At 49.8% G+C, this 23,271-nt stretch overlaps 1 protein-coding gene across 1 annotated transcript; it reads right to left on the minus strand.

The window, feature by feature from the left end:
* Positions 1-7,215: 7,215 nt before the first annotated feature.
* LOC120380641 (granzyme H-like) lies at positions 7,216-22,991 on the minus strand. The gene is made up of 6 exons (XM_039498559.1): positions 22,729-22,991; positions 22,227-22,374; positions 21,360-21,495; positions 19,339-19,395; positions 15,557-15,563; positions 7,216-7,295 (listed from the first exon to the last, which is right to left on the minus strand). Exons 1-6 carry the CDS (start codon positions 22,730-22,732, stop codon positions 7,216-7,218), a joined length of 432 nt encoding a protein of 143 aa, XP_039354493.1. The 5' UTR covers positions 22,733-22,991.
* Positions 22,992-23,271: the final 280 nt, after the last annotated feature.

The raw sequence follows: 23,271 nt of genomic DNA on the forward strand, positions 1-23,271 counted from the left end.
CGGCACATGGAATGTGAGGACCATATACGAGTCAGGAAAGACGACGCAGGTTGCAGTAGAGATGAGGAGCAACAACCTGACCCTATTAGGTATTAGTGAGACAAGATGGACACAAGCTGGACAGAGGCGACTGTTGACAGGAGAGCTGTTGCTGTATTCCGGACATGAAGAGAGCGACGCACCTCATACACAGGGAGTAGGCTTCATGTTGTCTAAGCAGGCACAGAGAGAACTTTTTGGTTGGGAGGCACACGGCCCCAGGATCATCATAGCATCCTTCAGAACTAAAATGAAGAGGATTAAAATGAATGTTGTTCAGTGCTATGCCCCAACCAATGACAGTGAAGAGGAGGACAAAGACGACTTTTACAATAGACTTCAGAAAATATTAGAGACTCTCTCAGACAAAGATATCACCATTCTTATGGGAGACTTCAACGCCAAAATTGGACCTGACAATACAGGATATGAACAAGTCATGGGGACCCACGCTCTGGGAGAGATGAGTGAGAATGGAGAGAGATTTGTGGATCTGTGTGCATTTAACAACTTGGTCATAGGAAGCAGCATCTTTCCTCACAAGCAGATCCACAAGAGTACTTGGGTATCGCCAGCAGGCATGACAGAAAACCAGTTCGACCATGTCTGCATTAGCAAGAAGTTCAGAAGATCTTTACAGGATGTTAGAATTAGAAGAGGAGCAGATGCAGCGTCCGACCATCACTTAGTGGTGGCCAGATTGAAGCTGAAGCTGAAGAAGAACTGGATAGATGCCTCAGATAGAAGAATGAAGTACAACGTCAGCCTTCTGAAGGACCACAGAATCAAGGAAGATTTTGGACTGATGCTAAAGAATAAGTTTTCAGTACTATAGGATCGGTCTGAGGAAGAGGAAGACAGCGTACTCAACAGATGGCAGAAAGTGAGAGAGACACTTAGATTAGCATGCCAGGAAGTGCTTGGAATTAAGAAATACCAGCAGAAAGAGTGGATTACAGCAAAAACCTTGACTAAGATAGAAGATAGAAAGAAGAAGAAGGTAGCAATTAACAACAGCAGGACTAGAGCAGCAAAGGCCAAAGCTCAAAAAGAATATTCTGAAGCTCACAGAGTAGTGAAGAGGAGTATTAGGAAGGATAAGAGAGATTATGTGGATGGACTGGCAGCAGAAGCGGAGCAGGCAGCATACAGTGGCAACATGAAACAGCTGTATGACACCACCAAGCGACTGTCTGGAAAGTTCAGCAAGCCAGAACATCCCGTTAAAGACAAGCAGGGAAAGTCTATAACAGGAATAGAACAACAGATGAATAGATGGGCGGAGCACTTTGAGGAACTCCTGAATAGACCAGCACCACCAAATCCACCAGACATTGACCCAGCCAATGAGGACCTTCCAATCAATTGCGACAAACCAACCAGAGACGAGATCAGAAAAGCCATCACCATGATGAAGAACAGGAAGGCGGCTGGACCTGACGATATTCCAGCAAAGACCCTGAAAGTAGACCTGGATGCTTCAGTGGAAATGCTGTACCCCCTTTTTGAGAAGATATGGGAAGAAGAAGTGATTCCGGCAGACTGGAAAGAGGGATACCTCATCAAAATCCCCAAGAAAGGAGACCTTAGTAACTGTGCCAACTACAGAGGAATCACACTACTGTCGGTGCCTGGGAAGGTCTTCAATCGAGTCCTCTTAGAGAGAATGAAGGATGTAGTCGATCCACAGCTACGAGATGAGCAGGCAGGCTTCCGGCAGAATAGATCATGCACGGACCAGATAGCAACGCTCCGCATCATAGTCGAGCAGTCTATGGAGTGGAACTCCTCGTTGTACATCAACTTTGTTGACTATGAGAAAGCGTTCGATAGCGTGGATTGAGAGACCCTCTGGAAGCTCCTTCAGCATTATGGCATCCCAGCAAAGGTGGTCAACTTGATTAAGAACTCATATGACGGCATACGCTGTAGAGTGATCCATGGAGGGCAGCTCACAAACAGCTTCCAGGTACGAACCGGAGTCAGACAAGGATGTTTGTTGTCACCATTTCTCTTTCTCCTCGTCATTGATTGGATTATGAAGACATCCACTTGCGAGCGTAGGAACAGAATTCAGTGGACATTGTGGACCCAGCTTGCTGACCTGGACTTTGCCGATGACCTTGCACTTCTTTCACACAGCAAACAGCAGATGCAAGAGAAGATCAACGTAGTGGCAGCCACGTCATCACAGGTCAGCCTCAACATCCACAAGGACAAGACCAAGATCCTCAAGATTAACTCCATCAGCAATGACCCAGTCACACTGAATGGAAGCCCCCTGGAAGAAGTGCAGTCCTTCACCTACCCAGGCAGCATCATCGACCAGCAGGATGGCACAGATGCAGACATCAAAGCAAGGATTGGTAAGGCAAGAGCAGCCTTCCTACAGCTCAAGAACATCTGGAGCTCCAGAGAGCTATCTTTGGCAATAAAGATTCGACTGTTCAATTCCAACGTGAAACCAGTCCTACTGTATGGAGCTGAAACCTGGAGGACAACTAAAACAATCACTAGGAAGATCCAGACCTTCATTAATAGCTGCCTTAGAAGGATTCTTCAGATCCGCTCACCAGATCCCATCAGTAACATCCACCTCTTGGAGAGGACTTGTCAACCTCCAGCAGAGGAAGAAATTAGAAGAAGAAGGTGGGGCTGGATAGGACACACATTACGCAAGCAGCCAACCAGTATCACCAGACAGGCATTGCGGTGGCACCCCCAAGGCAAGCGGAAAGGAGGCTGTCCAAGAAACACCTGGCGACGTGACCTTCAGGCTGATTGCACAAAAATGGGCTATACCTGGAACCAGTTAGAGCAAATGGCCCAGGATAGAGGATTCTGGAGATCTGTGGTTGGCGGCCCATACCCCAACTGGGGTGATGGGCATGAATGCTATGCTTCTGGGTGACATCCCCAGATAATTGCCTTCTATGAGGAGATAACTGGGTCTGTGGATGAGGGGAAAGCAGTGAATGTGTTATTCCTTGACTTTAGCAAAGCTTTTGGTACGGTCTCCCACAGTATTCTTGCCAGTAAGTTAAAGAAGTATGGGCTGGATGAATGGACTATAAGGTGGATAGAAAGCTGGCTATATCATCGGGCTCAATGGATAGTGATCAACAGCTCCATGTCTAGTTGGCAGCTGGTTTCAAGCGGAGTGCCCCAAGGGTCAGTCCTGGGGCCAGTTTTGTTCAATATCTTCATTATCTGGAGGATGGCGTGGACTGCACCCAGGGGCGGCTCTAGACATTTCGCCACCCCAAGCATGGTGGCATGCCACGGGGGGTGCTCTACCAGTCGCCAGTCCTGCAGCTCCGGTGGACCTCCCGCAGGTGCGCCTGCGGAGGGTCCGCTGGTCCCGTGGCTTCGGTGGACCTCCCACAGGCATGCCGGCAGACGGTCCGCTGGTCCCACAGCTTTGGTGGAGCCGCAGGACCAGCGGACCCTCCGCAGGCACGCCGCCGAAGGCTGCCTGCCTGCCGCCCTCCCGGCGACCAGCAGAGTGCCCCCCGCAGCATGCCTCCCCAAACATGTGCTTGGCATGGTGGGGTCTGGAGCCACCCCAACTGCACCCTCCCCAACAGGAGTCCCCAACGCGGTGCCCGCGGGTGCCTTGGCGCCTGCAGGGGAATCTAAATGCACCCACGTCCTGGCCGGCGGTTGAGCATCCACCGAAATGCTGCCGAATTTCAGCGGCATTTTGGTGGCAACGCCTCTCAATGATGCCACTTGCTGCAGACAAGCATCGTCATCGAGAAGTATCGCTGCTGAAATGCCGCAAAAATTCAGCAGCATTTCGGCGGATGCTCGACTGCCGCCACAGTCCTTTGTCTGGCACCCGCCAGACAAAAAGGTTGGGGACCACTGAATTAGAGGATTGGGCCAAAAGAAACCTGATGAGGTTCGACAAGGACAAGTGCAGAGTCCTGCACTTAGGACGGAAGAATCCCATGCACTGCTACAGACTAGGGACCGAGTGGCTAGGCAGCAGTTCTGCAGAAAAGGACCTAGGGGTTACAGTGGACGAGAAGCTGGATATGAGTCAATAGTGTGCCCTTGTTGCCAAGAAGGCTAACGGCATTTTGAGCTGTATAAGTAGGGGCATTGCCAGCAGATTGAGGGACGTGATCATTCTCCTCAGGCATGGCTGAGATTACCCCGACCTCGGAATCCACGGACAGGGGTGGGGTAGTGGTGGCGGCCCCCCCAGAATTGCACGCAGCTCAGCATAGAAGTGGCATGTTTGCGGCCCTGCCCCAGACCTTCCATTTGCTTCTTTGGTTTTCTGGTAGGCTTGTCTGCGCTCCTTAACTTTCACACGGCACTATACTGAGTCCCTATTGTGGCTTCTCTCTATCATGCCCTTGGAGCTTTTTTCAAATATTTTTTCATTTCATCTTTTGGAGCGTAGTTCAGCCAGCATGGAATCCTCTCCCCATACAGCGATCAGGTCCAGAACCTCCCATACAGTCCATGCTGGAGCTCTTTTTCGATTCTCAGACTGCATGGTTACCTGTGCTGATCAGCTCTCCACACTGGGCAAACAGGAAATGAAATTCAAAAGTTAGCGGGGCTTTTCCTGTCTACCTGGCCAGTGCCTCCGAGTTCAGATTACTGTCCAGAGCGGTCACAATGGTGCACTGTGGGATAGCTCCCGGAGGCCAATACCATCGAATTGCGGCCACACTAACCCTAATCTGAAATGGCAATACCGATTTCAGCGCTACTCCCCTTGTTGGGGAGGAGTACAGATATCGGTATTAAGAGCCCTTTATATCGATATAAAGGGCTTCATTGTGTGGACGGGTGTAGGGTTAATTCGGTTTAATGCTGCTAAATTCGATATAAACTCGTAGTGTAGACCAGGCCTCTGAGTACGGTTATCCAGCCAGTTATGCACCCACCTTATAGTAGCTCCTCTAAGTTGTAATTGCCTAGTTTATCGATAAGAATATCATGCGAGACCGTATCAAATGCCTTATTAAAGTCTAGGTATACCACATCCACCGCTTCTCCCTTATCCACAAGGCTCGTTATCCTATCAAAGAAAGTGATCAGATTGGTTTGACATGATTTGTTCTTTACAAATCCATGCTGGCTATTCCCTATCACCTTACCACCTTCCAAGTGTTTGCAGATGATTTCCTTAATTACTTGCTCCATTATCTTCCCTGGCAGACCAGAAGTTAAACTAACTGGTCTGTAGTTTCCTGGGTTGTTTTTATTTCCCTTTTTATAGATGGGCACTATATTTGCCCTTTTCCAGTCTTCTGGAATCTCTCCCATCTCCCATGATTTTCCAAAGATAATAGCTAGAGGCTCAGATACCTCCTCTATTAGCTCAGTGAGTATTCTAGGATGCATTTCATCAGGCCCTGGTGACTTGCAGGCATCTAACTTTTCTATGTGATTTTTAACTTGTTCTTTTTTTATTTTATCTTCTAAACCTACCCCCTTCCCATTAGCATTCACTATGTTAGGCATTCCTAAGGACTTCTCGGTGCAGACCGAAACAAAGAAGTCATTAAGCATCTCTGCCGTATCCAAATTTCCTTTGCATCTCTGTCCCAGCAGGCAGGGACTCTTCCAGCCCTGAGGGGGTTTATTCCCCCCTGGCATACACCAGATCCTCATTCTTACTCCTGTGGGAATTCTGTGTCACTGTGCAATGCACAATTTGCACAGAAATTAATATTGTTTGCACAGAATTTTCTTCCTCCCCCATCCCTCCGAAATGGGCTGCAGAGCTGCTGGCCTCCACAAGGGGCTGGTGAACCTGGCAGAGCGCAGCTTGCACATAGAAGACACTGCTGGGGGGATGGGGAGGGAGCTGAAGGGTTCCTGGCAGCTGCAGTTCTCAGCACGCCCTGGAGGCAGGCAGCAGCAGGCAGGAAACTTCATACAAGCCCCGCACCCAGCATCAGGCTGTCAGTCCCTCTGGATCTCTGGCTCGGGGATGGGGTGTCTGGGTTGGGGGAATACCCCACAGCTGGGCTCTGGGTGTAGGAGGTGCAGAAGTCTGAGCTGGGGGGTGCCACACAGGCAGCTGGGATTTGGCAGGAGGGGGTGTGTTTGTCTGGGCTGGGGAGCTGGGCTCTGGGGCATGCAGAGAAACAGGAACTGGGTTGTCATAGGGGTTTCTTTAACGCTCTACTGCTGGGGGAGAGTTTTTGTGTCTCCGTATTGTTACAGATATAGTTGCTGACACATATTTTGAAATAAATTACCACATAATTGAAACTGGTGTGATTCTATTTTGTTATTTTGACAAAGAAAATATGCAGAATTTTGAAATATTGTGGCAGAATTCCCCCAGGAGTATGACAGTCTGCATGAAATCACTAAACACAGGTGTCCTATGTCCCAGCTTAGTGCATTAACCACAAGCCCAGCCTTCCCCTATGGGGGTTAATTCCCTCCTGGCCCTAGCATATGCAGCAGCTGCTCTGGATTTCACAGCTCATGTTGATCCCTCATTCCCGGAATCACTTTTTTTGGTAACTTCATTTTTATTCATTGCTGGCTACAAAACAGCAAGCGAAATACAGCAGGCCACCTGGCATGGCAGTACAGGAGAAGTGGGAAGGAAGCGATCAGCTCAAGGGATTGATCTGCAATCAGTTCAGTGCAGCCTTCACTGAGTTCCCTTCCCGCTGGCCTTGCCGACACTGGGAACAGGTGTTTGGAATGGGAAAAGTGCCCCCCCCAGCAGGAACTAACACATGGGCTATGAAAGGCCCAGTGAGGACAGGGCAGGCTGCAGTTTTAACATGATTTAGCAGGTCAGGTAATGATGAGGATCTCCCATAAACGGTCACTCAACTGGCTGTAACAGGGAAGAGATACAAATCACTGGGTCTTCCCCAGGATTTGGCTCGTATCTGTAGCCCCAGGGGAAATAACCCTGCTGTTTCCCTAGTGAAGAGGCAGCCTAAGGGTGGGGATTCCCAAGGGAGCTGACAGGAGCTGGCCTTGAACCTGGCTCCTAAATCCCCTAGGCTCCCTGCATTGATGCTCATGGGATGGGTGCTGTCTGAGCAGAGTGATGGCTGGGCAGGACTCAGCCTGGGGGGACGCAGCCCTTCGGCAAAGCAGGCCCTATGTCTGGGCCTCTCCAAAGGACAGAAGTGATGCAGCTCTGGCCTGTGCAGCGATTTCTGGAGCAGCTCAGGGCTACAGCCTCTTCATCATCTCCTGTATCCAGGGGATGAAGGTGGAGACTCTTGTGTACACCCCAGGGGGGGGATCCCATCCTCAGATCCCCAAGAGACAACGCCCTGGGCTGTATGATCACACACCAGGGGGCCCCCAGATTCAGCCTGCAAAATGAAACAAGCAACAGATGGAGAACAGCTCAGTGAGTCATTTCCAGCTGATGGGCAGCTCAGTGACACCCCCTGTGCAGCTGGCTTCAGTGTCCCCCCCGTCTCTGATTGGTCCCCCCACAGCCCTGCTGGTTTCAATGCCACACCCACTCCCCTGTCCAGCTGCTCTCTGCCTCCCCCTGAGAAAAGTCCAGTTATTTCCCCATTCATTTGTACAGCACCTAGCGCAGCAGGGCCTGATCCCCCGATAGCCACTTGTAGACTCGACTGCAACACCAACAGCCTCATTAATAATAACAACTTATCAAGAGAGCTTGAAGCTGGGAACAGATTTACCTTTGCAGCATCTTTGCCCTTCTCTGGGTCCCCCACACATATCACTGTGAAGGTGTTATAGTGACCATACATGCACTTGTCATCCTCCAGCACCTCCACATCCACCCTGTGGAGTGTGGTGGCCTGGGTTAAATTATTCTGTGCTATAGTCCTGCCCCAACCAGCGACGCTGCAGATGGTTTCTGCCTCTACTGTCTCATTGGCGCGGGGCAGGGAGATGGTTTTCACCCATCTGTTCAGCTTCGCTCTCTTCACCAGCCGAGACACAAGAACGATGAAGATCAATGTGCAGGTGGCACTCAAGGACACAGAGATGCACCCCAATCCCCAGCAAAACCCATAACCATGGTCTCAGTGGGAGTGGGGTGATTGGATGGGGGCGGTACCTGATGTCATTGTTATAAGTCTTCTTGTTGTGTTGTGGGTGAGGTATCTGGTGGCACACGGGGAGCTTTTGTCAGTTCCATTCCCACAGTTTTATGTTATGGGCTCCCACCTTGACAATAATCTCGCTGTAAAAGCCAAGAGCAATACATGGGGCATCAAGGGCAGGAGTGTATGTGAGGTGGGGAATGGGCACATGTGAGTCTATCACATGAACAGTGATATGGAGGGGACAGGGCAGCCTGGGACTCTCAGGCCATGGTCCCAGACCCAGCTGCTGGCCTGGAAAAGCGTATCTACCACTGTGCACATTGCCAGCTGCGAGCCGGTCCCAGGGCTGGGGACTGGCCAGTGGTTTCCCCAGGAATTGAAATTAGGGGGGGTGTTTGAATTTACAGGGGGGGTGTTAGGACCAATGAGATATAGAAAAGAGATATGAATAAAGTAAATGTTTTGTTAGGATTATGCAAATTTAACATAAGAATAATGCAAGTTGCACCAAAACACATAACAGGTCGAGATTTCTAAAAAAATATACATTTAAAAAAAGGTATTTAATTTAAATTGACTTTTGAAAAGTAAGCCATCATGGGGTAAGAGGAAAGTCCTCTCATGGATCAGTAACTGGTTAAAAGATGGGAAACAAAGGGTAGGAATAAATTATCAGTTTTCAGAATGGAGAGCGATAAATAGTGGTATCCTTGAGGGGTCAGTATTGGGACCAGTCCTATTCAACATATTCATCTGGAAAAATGGGTAAAACAGTGAAGTGGCAAAATTTGCAGATGATACAAAACTATTCAAGATAGTTAAGTCCCAGGCAGACTGCAAAGAGCTACAAAGGGATCTCACAAAACTGGGTGACTGGTCAACAAAATGGCAAATTAAATTCAATGCTGATAAATGCAAAGTAATGCACATTGGAAAGCAATCTCAACTATACATAGAAAATGATGGCATCTGAATTAGCTGTTAACACTCAAGGAAGAGATCTTGGAGTCATTGTGGATAGATCTCTGAAAACATCCACTCCATGTGCAGCAACAGTCACAAACGCAAACAATGTTGGGAATCATTAAGAAAGGGATAGATAATAAGACAGAAAATATCATATTGCCTCTATATAAATCCATGGTACGTGCACACTTTGAATAGTGTGTGTAGATCTGGTCACCCATCCTAAAAATATATATATTGGAATTGGAAAAGGTACAGAGATGGGCAACTAAAATGATGAGGGGTATGAAACAGGAGGAGAGATTAAAGTGACTGGGAATTTTCAGCTTAGAAAAGAGATGACTAATGGGGATATGATAGAGGGCTACAAAATCTTGACTGGTGCGAAGAAAGTGAATAAGGAAATTTTATTTAATCCTTCACATAACACAAGAACTAGCAGTCATCCAATGAAATTAATAGGCAGCAGATTTTAAAAAAACAAAAGGAAGTATTTCTTCACACAATATAAAGTCAACCAGGGAACTCTTTGCCAGGGGATGCTGTGAAGACCAAAACTATAACAGGATTTTAAGAAGAACTAGATAAATTCCTGGAGAACAGGTCCATCTGTGGCTATTAGCCAGGATGAGAGAGATGCAACGCCATGCTCTGAGTGTCCCTAGCCTGTTTGCCAGAAGCTGGGAATGGGCAACAGGGGATGGATCACTTGATGATGACCTGTGCTGTTCATTCCCTCTGAAGCACCTGGCCTTGACCACTGTTGTAAGACAGGGTACTGGGCTATATGGACCATTGGTCTGACCCAGTATGACCATTCTTATGTAAAAATTAATTATAATAAAAATGTTTACTACAGAAACTCCCCAACATAATGACCTCCCAAGATAGCAACAATGTGAGATAACAACCTTGGCAAATACTGCATTTTAAAAATCTTCATAGAATCATAGAATCTCAGGGTTGGAAGGGACCTCAGGAGGTCATCTAGTCCAGCCCCCTGCTCAAAGCAGGACCAAACCCAACTAAATCATCCCAGCCAGGGCTTTGTCAAGCCTGACCTTAAAAACCTCTAAGGAAGGAGATTCCACCACCTCCCTAGGTAACCCATTCCAGTTCTTCACCACCCTACTAGTGAAAAAGTTTTTCCTCATGTCCAACCTAAACCTCCCTCTCTGCAACTTGAGACCATTACTCCTTGTTCTGTCATCTTCTACCACTGAGAACAGTCTAGATCCATCCTCTTTGGAACCCCCTTTTAGATAGTTGAAATCAGCTATCAAATCCCCCCATATTCTTCTCTTCTGCAGGCTAAACAATCTCAGTTCCCTCAGCCTCTCCTCATAAGTCATGTGCTCCAGCCCCCTAATCATTTTTGTTGCCCTCCGCTGGACTCTCTCCAATTTATCCACATCCTTCTTGTAGTGTGGGGCCCAAAACTGGACACAGTACTCCAAATGAAGCCTCACCAGTGCTGAATAGAGGGGAATGATCACATCCCTCGATCTGCTGGAAATGCCCCTACTTATACAACCCAAAATGCCATTAGCCTTCTTGGCAACAAGGGCACACTGTTGACTCATATTCAGCTTTTCGTCCACCGTAACCCCTAGGTCCCTTTCTGCAGAACTGCTGCCCAGCCATTCGGTCCCTAGTCTGTAGCAGTGAATGGGATTCTTCCGTCCTAAATGCAGGACTCTGCACTTGTCCTTGTTGAACCTCATCAGATTTCTTTTGGCCCAATCCTCTAATTTGTCTAGGTCCCTCTGTATCCTATCCCTACCCTCCAGCGTATCAACCACTTCTCCCAGTTTAGTGTCATCTGCAAACTTGCTAAGGGTGCAGTCCACACTATCCTCCAGATCGTTAATGAAGATATTGAACAAAACCGGCCCCAGCACCGACCCTTGGGGCACTCCACTTGATACCGGCTGCCAACTAGACATGGAACCATTGATCACTACCCGTTGAGCCCGACCATCTAGCCAGTTTTCTATCCACCTTACCGTCCATTCATCCAGCCCATACTTCTTTAACTTGCTGGCAAGAATACTGTGGGAGACTGTATCAAAAGCTTTGCTAAAGTCCAGAAATAGCACATCCACTGCTTTCCCCTCATCCACAGAGCCGGTTATCTCACCATAGAAGGCAATTAGGTTAGTCAGGCATGACTTGCCCTTGGTGAATCTATGCTGACTGTTCCTGATCACTTTCCCCTCCTTTAAGTGGTTCAGAATTGATTCCTTGAGGACCTGTTCCATGATTTTTCCAGGGACTGAGGTGAGACTGACTGGCCTGTAGTTCCCTGGATCTTCCTTCTTCCCTTTTTTAAAGATGGGCACTACATTAGCTTTTTTCCAGTCATCCGGGACCTCCCCCAATCACCATGATTTTTCAAAGATAATGGCCAATGGGAAACATATTTATATAAGTTTCCATTCCCAGTCACAAATCTAGCATTCTGGAGCAAAGTGACTAAAATATAGTCCAACAAACAAATGGTTATTTAACGTGCCCCTCACTTTTCCCTCCACCGCACTCCACTCACCGGTGTTGTCCTTGGTCAGTGGAGACTCAGACTTCACTTTCACGTGAGTACACCTCCCAGGTGGGGGACAAAAAGGCACAGTTCGCTCTGGCCATGGCTGTTCATTGTGCCACCGTTCACTCCACCGCTCTGTTGCCAATGGCCCTGCACAGTCACCTTCTGCTGTCACCTACCACTGTGATCTCTGCGAGTTGGTCTCTTGAGGTTCCACCAGCTCTCAGTGATTTCAGCTGAGCTCTCAGTGCGGGAACCTCGCTGCTAGTGCAGTCTGGGCTGTCTCTTACACAAAAACACTGTACCCACAGGAACACTGTCCCCACAACAGGACTAAGCACTTAGACCTGATTGTCAGTGATTTCAGCTGCAGTGGTCACTTAACAGAACAAAAGACTATCTATTGAGCCTAATCAGCTCTGTCTTTAAACAGTGGAGAGGGACAGGTCCCCACCCTCTCTCTTGATGCCTTCAAATCATCACAGGCTAAGTACAGTTCTACTGCCCTTTACTCATACAATAAGAACAACATTTCATCCCCTCTTCCCCCTACATTCAAGTGGTTTGTAACCCAACCCCAGCCAAAATCTATCACTTGGACAACACAGCTCTGTTTGCTGGATACCTAGTTAGATTAGGTGTGAATGTAAATATAATCTGGCCCTGAAGCTTTAGCCCCCAGCTCATCACTAGCTGTCAGCAGGGGCGGCTCTAGGCACCAGCAAAACAAGCTGGTGCCTAGGGCGGCAAAATGTAGGGGGCGTCCCCTGCGGCCGGGGGGGCGGCAGGCTGGGCCGGCGGACCTGCCGCAGTCATGCCTGCGGGAGGTCTACCGGAGCCCCGGGGACGACTGGACCTGCCGCAGGCATGACTGCGGAGGGGGCGCTCGTCCCGCGGCTCGGCTGGACCTCCCGCAGGCATGACTGCGGCAGCTCAAGCGGAGCCGCCGCGTCCGCAAACCGTCCGCAGCCGCGGGGGGTACAGCCGAGCCACACAGGACCAGCGGACCCTCCGCAGTCATGCCCGCAGGAGGTCCGCTACTCCCGCGGCTCCGGGACGCCTCCCGCGCATGACTGCTTGGGGCGCCCAAAACCGTAGAGCCGCCCCTGGCTGTCAGGGAGAACTCATTTAGACTTTGCTTACAAATCATCATTTGAAATTATTAGATTGGCCAACATCACCGAAATGAATGCACTGACATCATAAAAAACAGCTGTATAAGGAAGCAAGGAAGCTAGTCTATGTTCATACTTTTCAAATCTATTATACTTTTTCAGATACACATATTTTATCATACACTGTATAAGCTTTTAAAGTGTGCATTAATGTTTCAGTTTAAATTCAGATTTCCAAACAGTCACTAAATGGGTATGTAATTAGCTCACAAAACTGGGGGGGGGGTGTTGGGAAAATTCAGGGGGGGTGTACACCCCCCCTGGGGGGGGTGTAGGGAAATCACTGGGACTGGCTGACTTAGGGTCGCAGGGGGAATGGCACAAGGGGCCTCTCCCCCCAGAGGGCGCCATTTGTGGCACAAAGTCCCTGCCCAGTGGAGTTGGGGTCCCAGCCTGTGTCTCCCCAGCCCCTTGTGCTGTTCCCCTGAGCTCCTTCACTCCCCGTTGTCCTCCCAGCCCCTGGATCTCAGCTCCCCTGCAGCCCAGCTAGATCCACACAGGGTCTATGCCCAGCTCCCCCCAGCCCAGAGCCCCACAGAGCCGTCCTGGGGCTGTGAGCCCCTCCCTGCCCCGATCTGGGCAATGGGCCACACCCCAGCTGGGCTGCAGTTCCACTGATTTACCCAGTGCTGGAGCTGGGCCATGGTTTGCACAGGCCCCTACAGACACACCAATGCCCCGTGAGCAGATCAGACCTCTGGGCTCTGCTTTCCCAGCCTGTCCTACTAACGCAGGGGGTCGGCAACCTTTCAGAAGTGCTGTGCCGAGTCTTCATTTATTCAATCTCATTTAAGGTTTCGCGTGCCAGTCATACATTTTAACGTTTTTAGAAGGTCTCTTTCTATCAGTCTATAATATGTACTTCCTGTTTCCACATCTTATAGACAGAGAGGCGATGCAGGGTCTGGAGTGGGGCTTCGCTTTCTTTCCCCCGATGATGTCACCTTGGCGGGAGACCAGGTTCCTATAAACAGCACTGCCGTCTCCCTGAGCTGGGCAGGGATTGAGCTCCCCATCCCGAAGGGGAGTCCCCCCAGCCTCACCCCACCCCTGTGATGCTCTCCCTGGGGGATCCCTGTACCTGGATCTCTGCCCCCCATCAGCTCTGCTCAGACTGGACACCCTATGGGGCCGAAGGGTAAATCTAAAGCTCTGACTTTGCTGGGTGGAGAATCGGTACCAATGGCACCAGGAATGGGTCAGTAATTGCACAGCTGTAAAATAATGGCATTGGGGACCCATGTCACCCCAGACCAGGCCAGGTATCCCCCAGATGGATGGGCACTGACAATCTTATTGGCTGAATTTCCTTCAGGCAGGATCCTTCCCCCAATCCACTGGTGCTCCCTTTGTTCTTTCAGATTTATGACTGTCATGGGGAGAGAGAAAGGGAAAGATCATTTGGGGCTGCTTCTCCCCCTTCTAGTTCCTTCTCTTCCTCGAGAAACGTCTCTAGCCGGGTTTGAGGAAACAGAAACTCTGTAAACAGGAACCCCAAGCTCTTTGTTCATCAAGATGTAAAATTTTTCACCCATATCCTCTTTTCTGACAAAGAATGGCCACTTAACCAGGTGACGGTCCATTTGATTTTGTTGACACATGGCTGAGGCATCGGCTAGCCTTTTGTCTCTGGTGAACTGGTGTGTGACTGCTCTCCAGACCTGGAACATGATTTAGTAACACCATACAGTAAAATCTTATAACTTTCGATGCCACACATATTTTACCAGGACAATAATGATCAGCAAATTATGAGTTTTTAGATGATACCTCTCAAGACGTGCTCTGTATAAAAGCAATCATAGTCCTGTAAAAGGGGTGATCATAGGGGTACAGACTGTCACAGACCCCTAGATACCACCTACTGAATCCAATCCCTGAGACCCCCCATTTAACGCAAAAACAGCTGTACTTACCAGCCCAAGCCCTGGGGGACAGGATAAAGGAAATGGGGAGCAGGATCAACATCTGTAAGTGCATGTTTGCAGTCAGTACTGGGATGGTGCAGCTGCCTCAGGCCTGGGGTCTTTATAAACTCATTTGGGGGGGGGATCAGGGAGGCAGGAAACTTCAGAGTCACCCACACACTCATCTAAATGCAGGACTCATGTGTCTGAGTTTTCAACCACAGCCAACCATATGGGCTGGGAGGAAGGACAGGCTGCACAGCTGACTGGATACTGCATGTCTGGGTCCCTGCACAGCTGGATGGATGATGCACCACTGGATGGAAACGACCTCAGAAGAGACACATTTCGCAGGATGCAGCATTGATCTGAGTGCTAGCTCACAGCTGTGCACATCTGGGGCTCTTACTCCTCTGGGTCCATCATCACTCAGCTCCCTGCCCGTGTCTCTGTGGTGAGGGCTGTGGACGACAGCCACTGATTTCAGTGGAGAGGGTGGGAACATGGCCCTTTAATCTTTCTCAGGGTGGCCCAGTCATGAGCAGGGTGGGGGTGGGCAGAGCAGCCATCAGCCCCGATCACAGCAACTGTGGCGGGAGGGTTTCTGAGAAGCCCCCACCTGAGTCTGTGACCACGCGAAGGGGACGTTGCAGCCTGTGCGATGCCGCACAGCTGGGAGCTATCCCTGTGCAGCACCAGAGGGAAATAACACAGCAGAGGCAGGGATAGAACCAAGGAGTCTTGACTCTCAGACCCCCCCTACTCTAACCACTAGACCCCACTGCCCTCCCAAAGGCAGAGATAGTTAGTACCAACCAGTGATGTGTTCTCTGTCCTTCACAAGCCACTCCAGTCTCAGACCTGACAAACTCACTACACCTAAGGCACTGCTTCCCTGGTATTTACCCCTGAAGGGTGGCATGTGAGGGCTCTACTGAAAGCTGATAACTCGTCAAGCCTCATGCTCACTGTGAGATGTGCCTACAAGGACTAGTATAGGGATAATGCCTCTATCCTGACACCTATGGCTAATGCCACTGGGCTTGTAGAGATATCCAGGGAATCAGTGGCTCGGTGACAGCCCATTCACATGTGCTCATTTCACTTAAAATAGGGATGAGTCTTACAAGAGCCCATTTAGTGTTCAGACTCTACGCAATGCTTGGAAGTTGCTGCCTGCATTAACCTCATGTGTAATGTCTGTGTTCCAGGCTATAGGCACCAACGCTGTGGCTCAGCACCCACTAGGGTGACCAGACAGCAAATGTGAAAAATCGGGACGGAGGTGGGGGGTAATAGACATCTGTATAAGACAAAGCCCCTAATATTGGGACTGTACATATAAAATCAGGAGATCTGGTCACCCTAGCACCCACCAGCAGCCAAGCTCCCGCCTCTCCTCCCTCTCCCTAGCGCCTCTCGCCCACCGCCAGCCCTGCTGATCAACTCCTCTCCGTCCCTCCCAGCACCTCCCGTGTACTGCAAACATCTGTTTCACAGCACGCAGGAGGCTCCGGGAGGGATGGGACAGAAAGAGGCAGCGAAGAGGCAGGGTGGGGGCGGAGCAGGGGTGGAAAGAAGTGGGGCAGGGGCAGGGGCTTAGGGGAAGGGGTGGAGTGGGGGCGGGAGCTGGGGCAGGACGGGGGGTCAAGCATCCCCCCGCTAGAGGGGAAGTCGGTACCTATATTCCAGGCTATGGGAAACATGTAAGTTTTGCTTTATAACATTGAAAAAGTTTGCTCTGAACTTGGGAACCCAGGCCCGATTGCAGGCCTCAGCTCAGATGTTGCAGCATTAACGGAGTTTTTGTATCCCATTCCCTGAGCCAGCCAGTCCCCTGGAGCCCGTACCCAGATGGGAAAAGCCCCATCTCACATTCCCCAATGCCACTGACAGCACAGGCAGATGCAAATAGAGAGGCTGGATCCCAGTCACTGGTTATTCCTATTGCCCTGGTCTGACAGACAACTCAGACTGCCAGGTTTAACCGCTGAGTGGTTGGGGCTCCCCTCTCCTGATTGACAGAGATCCAGCAGGGAAGGAAACACTCACAGGGGTGGGATTTCATAAAACTCTGTGTTGATTCCAGACAGGGCCGGCTCCAGCTTTTTTGCTACCCCAAGCGGCGAAGAGAAAGGGAAGGCGGAGGGGGCCACGATCCACGGCACTTTGGCGGCTGCTCTACCGCGCCACTTCATTCTTCAGTGGCAATTCGGCAGCGGGTCCTTCCGTCCAAGAGGGACGGAAGGACCCGCCACCGAGTTGCCACCAAAGACCCGGACGTGCTGCCCCTTTCCATTGGCTGCCCCAAGCACCTGCTTCCTGCGCTGGTTCCTGGAGCCGGCTCTGATCCAGAGGCCACAGACCACCATGTGAAATGAACAAGTAAAGAGGGCAGATGGAGGGAGGGGAAGGGACTTAACTATCCAGACATCTGATGGAAAAGTGATGGGCAAGATACAACATTTCCTATAAGTGTTCGACCTTTCTCTGCTAGACTGAAGAAGCCATTATTAAATATTTGTTCCCCCTGTAGGTACTTATAGACTGTAATCATGTCACCCCTTCACCTTCTCTTAGTTAAACTAAATAGATGGAGCTTCTTGAGTCTATCACTTGAAGGCAGGTTTTTAATCCTTTAATCATTCTCATGACTGTTCTGAGCCCTCTCCAACTTATCACCATCCTTCTTGAATTCTGGGCCCCTGATCTGGGCACAGGGTTCCAGCGACAGTTGCACCAGGACCAAATCCAGAGATAAAATAATCTCTGTGCTTCTACTCAAGATTCCCCTGTTTATGCATCCCGGGATCACACTGGCTCTTTTGGCCACAGCATCGCACTGGGAACTCATGTTCACCTTGACCCCCAAATCTTTCGCAGAGTCCCTGCTTCCCAGGAGACAGTCTGTAAATATGGCCAATGTTCTTTGTTCCTAGAGGTATACACTGAGCTATATTAAAATGCATATTGTTTGCTTGCTCCCAGCTTACTCAGACAATCCAGATCACTCTGTATTGGTGACCTGCCTCTTCATTATTTATCACTCCCCCAATTTTTGAGTCATCTGCAAACATTATCAGTACTGATTTTAAGTTTTCTTCCAAGGCATTGATAAAAATGGTAAATTGCATAGGACAAGAACAGAACCCTGAGCCCACAAGAAACATCCATTTGGTGATGACTCCACATTTACAATTACATTTTGAGATCTATCATTTAGCCAGTTTTTAACCTATATTATGTGGGCCATGGTAATTTTACATAGTTCTCGTTTTTTAATCAACATGTGTGGTACCAAGTCAAATGACTTCCAGAATTATAAGCATATAACATCAACACTGTTACTGTTATCAGCCAAAGTTGTAATCTGATCAAAAGGAGACAAGGTCTATGAGGGGATATCTTTTATTGGACCAACTGTTGTTGGTGAGAGAGACAAAAACTTACACAAAGTTCCTCTTCAGGTCTGGGAAAGGTTCTCAGGGTGTCACAGCTAAGTACAAAATGGAACAGATTGTTTAGCATAAGTACTTAGCACATATTTCTCTCCATGTTCATCATCAGAAGCAAGCTCTGCACAGACCAGGACCCACCAACTCAAAGTAGCATCAGACCCGCCAGACCAAAAATTGCAGACACATCTCCACTGCTACAATGATCAACACCCCCTCCCACAATGCACCTTTCAAGATCCGTGGGTCCTACACATGCCCATCACAACATGTGGCTTCCCTCATCCAGTGCACTAAATGCCCCAATAACAAGTAGGTGGGTGAAATGAGACCATCACCCTCGAATGAACTCACACAGAAAAATGATGAAAGACAAAAAGACCTTATCACTCGGCTCGGGGCAAACACTTTTCACCAAATGATCACTCCAGGACCTCTTGGTCCTCATCGTCAAAGGAAACCTGCACAACATTTGCAAAAGATGAGCCTGGGAGCTTAAATTCATCTTTGCTAGACACTAAAAAATCATGACGTGAATAGATGCACTGGATTTATGGCTTATTACAACAATCTGTAACCCACCAAACCCCCTTCCCCCACACCTTTTCCACCCTCTTTCTCCCACTATTACTGGAGAGGTGTTAACAGGCCACTTCAGCTTGAATGGTCACTTGAAAATATGTGTTAACTTCTTATGTTAAACAATCTGTTTCCACCTTGCATTGAGCTGTGACACATAGAGAACCTTTCCCGGCTCTGTGTAATCTCAAAGTTTGTCTCTCTCACTAATAGAAATTGATGCAAGAGGATATCACCTTTTCCCTCTATAGGATGCTGGCTCCAATACCAGCCTTTCTATATGTTTTTCTGGCACCATCCGATAGGGTTTAATAGAGAGAATCTGATCCCTGCTCTAGAATCCCATAGGATAGTTCAAAAACTCATAGAGACACAAGGGGTTTTATCCCAACATCTACGAATGCCTTCCCCCGCCCCCAGTCCATTTTGAAACCAATCAGTTCATAGCATTTTTCTAAGACTAATGAAGATAATCTGCATTTCACATGCAAAGCTTGCCCATGGCTGGTCTAGCCAGGCAAAGAGCCAGGAAAATGGGTGTCTCCTTTAATGCTGTTTCTGCAGAATGTTCTGGATCCAGGGGATGAAGGTGGAGAGTCTTGTAAACACGCTTGGCTCCCACAAATGCTCATCAACATATGAAGCGATGCCCTGGGCCACTCCCTCACATACCAAGGGGCCACCAGAATCACCCTGGGATTAAAAATAATCACAATTACATCTTGCACATCTCTAGCACGACTTTTCATTCGTAGATCTGATTGCACCCAGAGTAAGGGAGGTTTAAATATTTGGCAAGAAATATGTTTTGTGTAAAAAAATGGCCTTTTTTCAAATTTGGAAACTTCAGTAAAAATGTTTTCTGTGTTGAAGTGTTTCCTTTTTTGTTCATGTAGCACTAGTAGGGTTAGGCAGAGTTTGGTAGAATTGGGTTTAGATTAGGTAGAATTGGGCGGAGTTTGAATTGGGTGGATGTGGGTAGGGATGAGTTTGAGTAGAGTTTAGTAGGATGGGGTAGAGCTGGATAGGACAGTTGTTAAATTTAGTAGAGATTGGGTAGTGTTGGGTAAAGTTGGAGTTGGGCACAGTTGTGCAGGACAGGGGTTAAATTTGATAGAGTTGGGTAGTATTGTGTTGGGTGGGGTTTGAGTTTGAGGAAGGGTTGGGTACAGTTATGCTGGGTGTTGTTTGAGCTATGGATAGTGTTGGATTGGGCTGTGTTGGGGTAGGGTTGGTAGGGTTGTGTTGGGTGGGGTTTGAGTTTGGGTAGGTTTGGTAGGTGTGTGTTGGGGGTTAAGTTTGAGATATGGTTGTGTAGGGTGGGTTTTGAGTTTGGAGTAGGGTTGGTAGGGTTGTGTTGGAGGCAGCTGAGTTTGGGATGGAGTTGGTAGGTTTGTGTTGGGGGTGGTTGAGTTTGAGTAGGATTGCATAGGGTGGGGTTTGAGTTTGGGGTAGGGTTGGTAGGGTTGTGTTGGGAGAATTGAGTTTGGGGTAGGGTTAATAGGGCTGTGTTGGGGAAAAGGATTGAGTTTGGGGTAGTGTTGTGTTGAGGGGGTCAGTTTCTAATACAGTGAGGAAGGATTTTGTTGGGGAGGGGGGTTGAGTTTGCGGTACAATTGGTAGGGTTGTGTTGGGGAGGGAGGGTTGAGTTTGGGACAGAGTTGAATCAGGTTGTGTTGGCCATGGTTTGAGATGAAAGAACATCAATAGCCATGTGTAATAAAGGATCTTGGCCAAGCTAGTAGGAGCTGTGCCAAGCTAGTCTCACTATCGCTTCACCTGTCCGGGTCAGTCTGATGTCTGAACTAACACCCCATCTCCCGAGCGGGGCTAGGGTGGTAGGGGATCACTGTGCAATTAGATATTTAGCCCTGGAAAGCACCTCCCCATTCCCTCCCAGCAGTGACCTCCTGGAACCAAGGAGCCTCCAGGTCAGCAGGATACTTACTCGATAAGGTAATTTCCCCAGGCCGGGCTTCCCCACACACAGCATTGCTGAGGGGTTGTATCCAGGGTACAGACGACACATGTTATCCCTCATGACCTCAAGGTTCACCTCACGGAGGGTGTCAGTTCTTGAGTTCCGGCCAGTCCGACCCCACCCGGCCACACTGCACATGGATTCCAGCCTCACCCTGGACTTGGCAGTTGGCATGGGGATGAGCCGCACCCAGTTATTCAGCACTGCGTTGCGTGACAGCTGCCATGGACATGAGGGAAAACAGGGAACCAGATCAGCACAGGGATCGGACCTGAAAGGGACCAACATGTTCCAACAGAGGAAAATGGAGATATGCCCAGTGTTTTCATGTGACGTCACTGGGGCAGGGTGATGGAGTGTGGGGCAGTACCTGCAGCACTGTGATGTCACTGGGGGCAGGGTGATGGGATGGGGGCGGTACCTGCAGCAGTGTGAGGTCACAGGGGCTGGGGGGATGGGATGGGGGCGGTGCCTGCAGCAGTGTGAGGTCACTGGGGATGGGGTGATGGGATGGGGGCGGTGCCTGTAGCAGTGTGAGGTCACTGGGGGCAGAGTGATGGGAAGTGGATGATACCTGCAGCAGTGTGAGGTCACTGGGGGCAGGGTGATGGGATGGGGGCGGTACCTGCAGCAGTGTGAGGTCACTCGGGGTGGGGTGATGGGAAGTGGATGATACCTGCAGCAGCATGATGTCATTGTTAAGGGTCTTCTTGTCATATTGCGGGTGGGGGATCCGGCGGCGCACAGGGATTTTCTGTTGGCTCCGTTCCTGTTCACTGATGTTATGGGCTCCCAGCTTGACAATAATCTTGCTATAAAAGCCAAGAACAATCCATGGGGCATAAGGGCAGGAGTGTATGTGAGGTGGGGGATGGGCACATGTGAGTCTGTCACATGAACAGTGATATGGAGGGGACAGGGCAGCCTGGGGCTCTCAGGCCATGATCCCAGACTCAGCTGCTGGCCTGGAAAAGCGTATCTACCACTGTGCACATTGCCAGCTGCGATCCGACCCCAGGGCTGGGGACTGGCTGACTTAGAGGAGATGGGGGAATGGCACAAGGGGCCTCTCCCCTCTAGAGGTGCCATTTGTGGCACAAAGTCCCTGCCCAGTGGTGCTGGGGTCCCAGCCTGTGTCTCCTCAGCCCCTTGTGCCGATCCCCTGAGCTCCTTCACTCCCCATTGTCCTCCCAGCCCCCGGATCTCAGCTCCCCTGCAGCCCAGCTAGATCCACACAGGGGTCTATGCCCAGCTCCCCCCAGCCCAGATCCCCACATAGCCATCCTGGGGCTGTGAGCCCCTCCCTGCCCCGATCTGGGCAATGGGGCCAGACCCCACCTTGATTTACCCAGTATTGGATCTGGACCATGGTTTGTGGAGGCCCTTAGAGACACGCCAATGCCCCCTGAGCAGATCAGACCCCTGGGCTCTGCTCTCCCAGCCTGTCCTGCTAACTGCTCCTTCCCTGCAACCAGAGCTCCTGGCTCCCCCATCACACGCTAACCCCAACCTGCCCTGACATCCCCAGCACAGAGGCGCTTACTCTCCATTGCAGTGAGCAGCCGTCAGCACGAAGTTTGTCTTCACCAGGAACCCTCCACACTTTTTTTTAACCTGCCCAACTTGTATTTCCAGATAGGCCATGTAGCGTCTGGAGTGGGGCTTGGCTTCCCGGCCCCCGATGATCTCACCTGTGGGGAGACCAGGTTCATATATAAAAACCATCATCTCCCTAGGCCGGGCTGGGATTGAGCTCCCCATCCCAAAGGGGAGTCCCCACAACCTCAACCTCCCCCCCACACCCTCCCGTGATGCTCTTGTGACAGATTTTACTTTTTCAATCTGCCTGGACCGTCAGTTCATCAGGCTGACGCCACAGGATCATTTGGGGAGGAGATGTCGAAAAGCATCAAGCGTCTAGATTTTAAAGCTTTATTAATAAAATAATAAAATAACAGCAGAGAGTGCTGGGGCTGTTCCCACGTCACTCAGGGGAAGAAAGAAAGTGTTAATGCTCCCAGGCCCTAATCCACTTTCATACTCACACATGCATGACCCAGACTGGCCAGGTCTAGGTGTAACATCAAAAGAAGAAGAGAGTGGGTGGGGTGGAGGGGAGTGCTGTCCTAGGCCCAGGTTGTCCAAGAATCTGCTGTGTTCTCCGAATTGCTCCAGCTCTCAGGAGGGTTTTTAAGTCCTGGGTTCCTTTGGGGATGTTCCATTCCACGACCTCTGCTCCTGGTGCTTTTTGTGCCAGTCCAAACCGGCTTTCTGTGGTCTCCTCGACTTTCCCCAAAACACACCGTCTAGCCTCTGTTGTTCTCGTTGTTTTCCTCTGTGCTGGCCTCCGCTTGTCTCGCTTGTTATGGGCTGGCTCTGCAGGACTGTGTCTGTTCCATTCCGGGCCCCCCTCATTCTTTGCTGGCAGCCGAGAATCAGATGTGCGCTGTGGCCTTGAACTGGCTGGAGTTAGTGTTTTATCTTCGGGCCTAGCAGGAGCGTGGAGTTAACCCGTTCTTTGCTCTTCTTCTTTCTCTCCCCCCCTCGGCCTCTCATGATCTGCAAAGGAAACTTCCACTCCCCACTTG

This window comes from Mauremys reevesii, linkage group 13 (assembly GCF_016161935.1).
Source record: "Mauremys reevesii isolate NIE-2019 linkage group 13, ASM1616193v1, whole genome shotgun sequence".
Taxonomy (NCBI): Eukaryota; Metazoa; Chordata; order Testudines; family Geoemydidae; genus Mauremys; species Mauremys reevesii.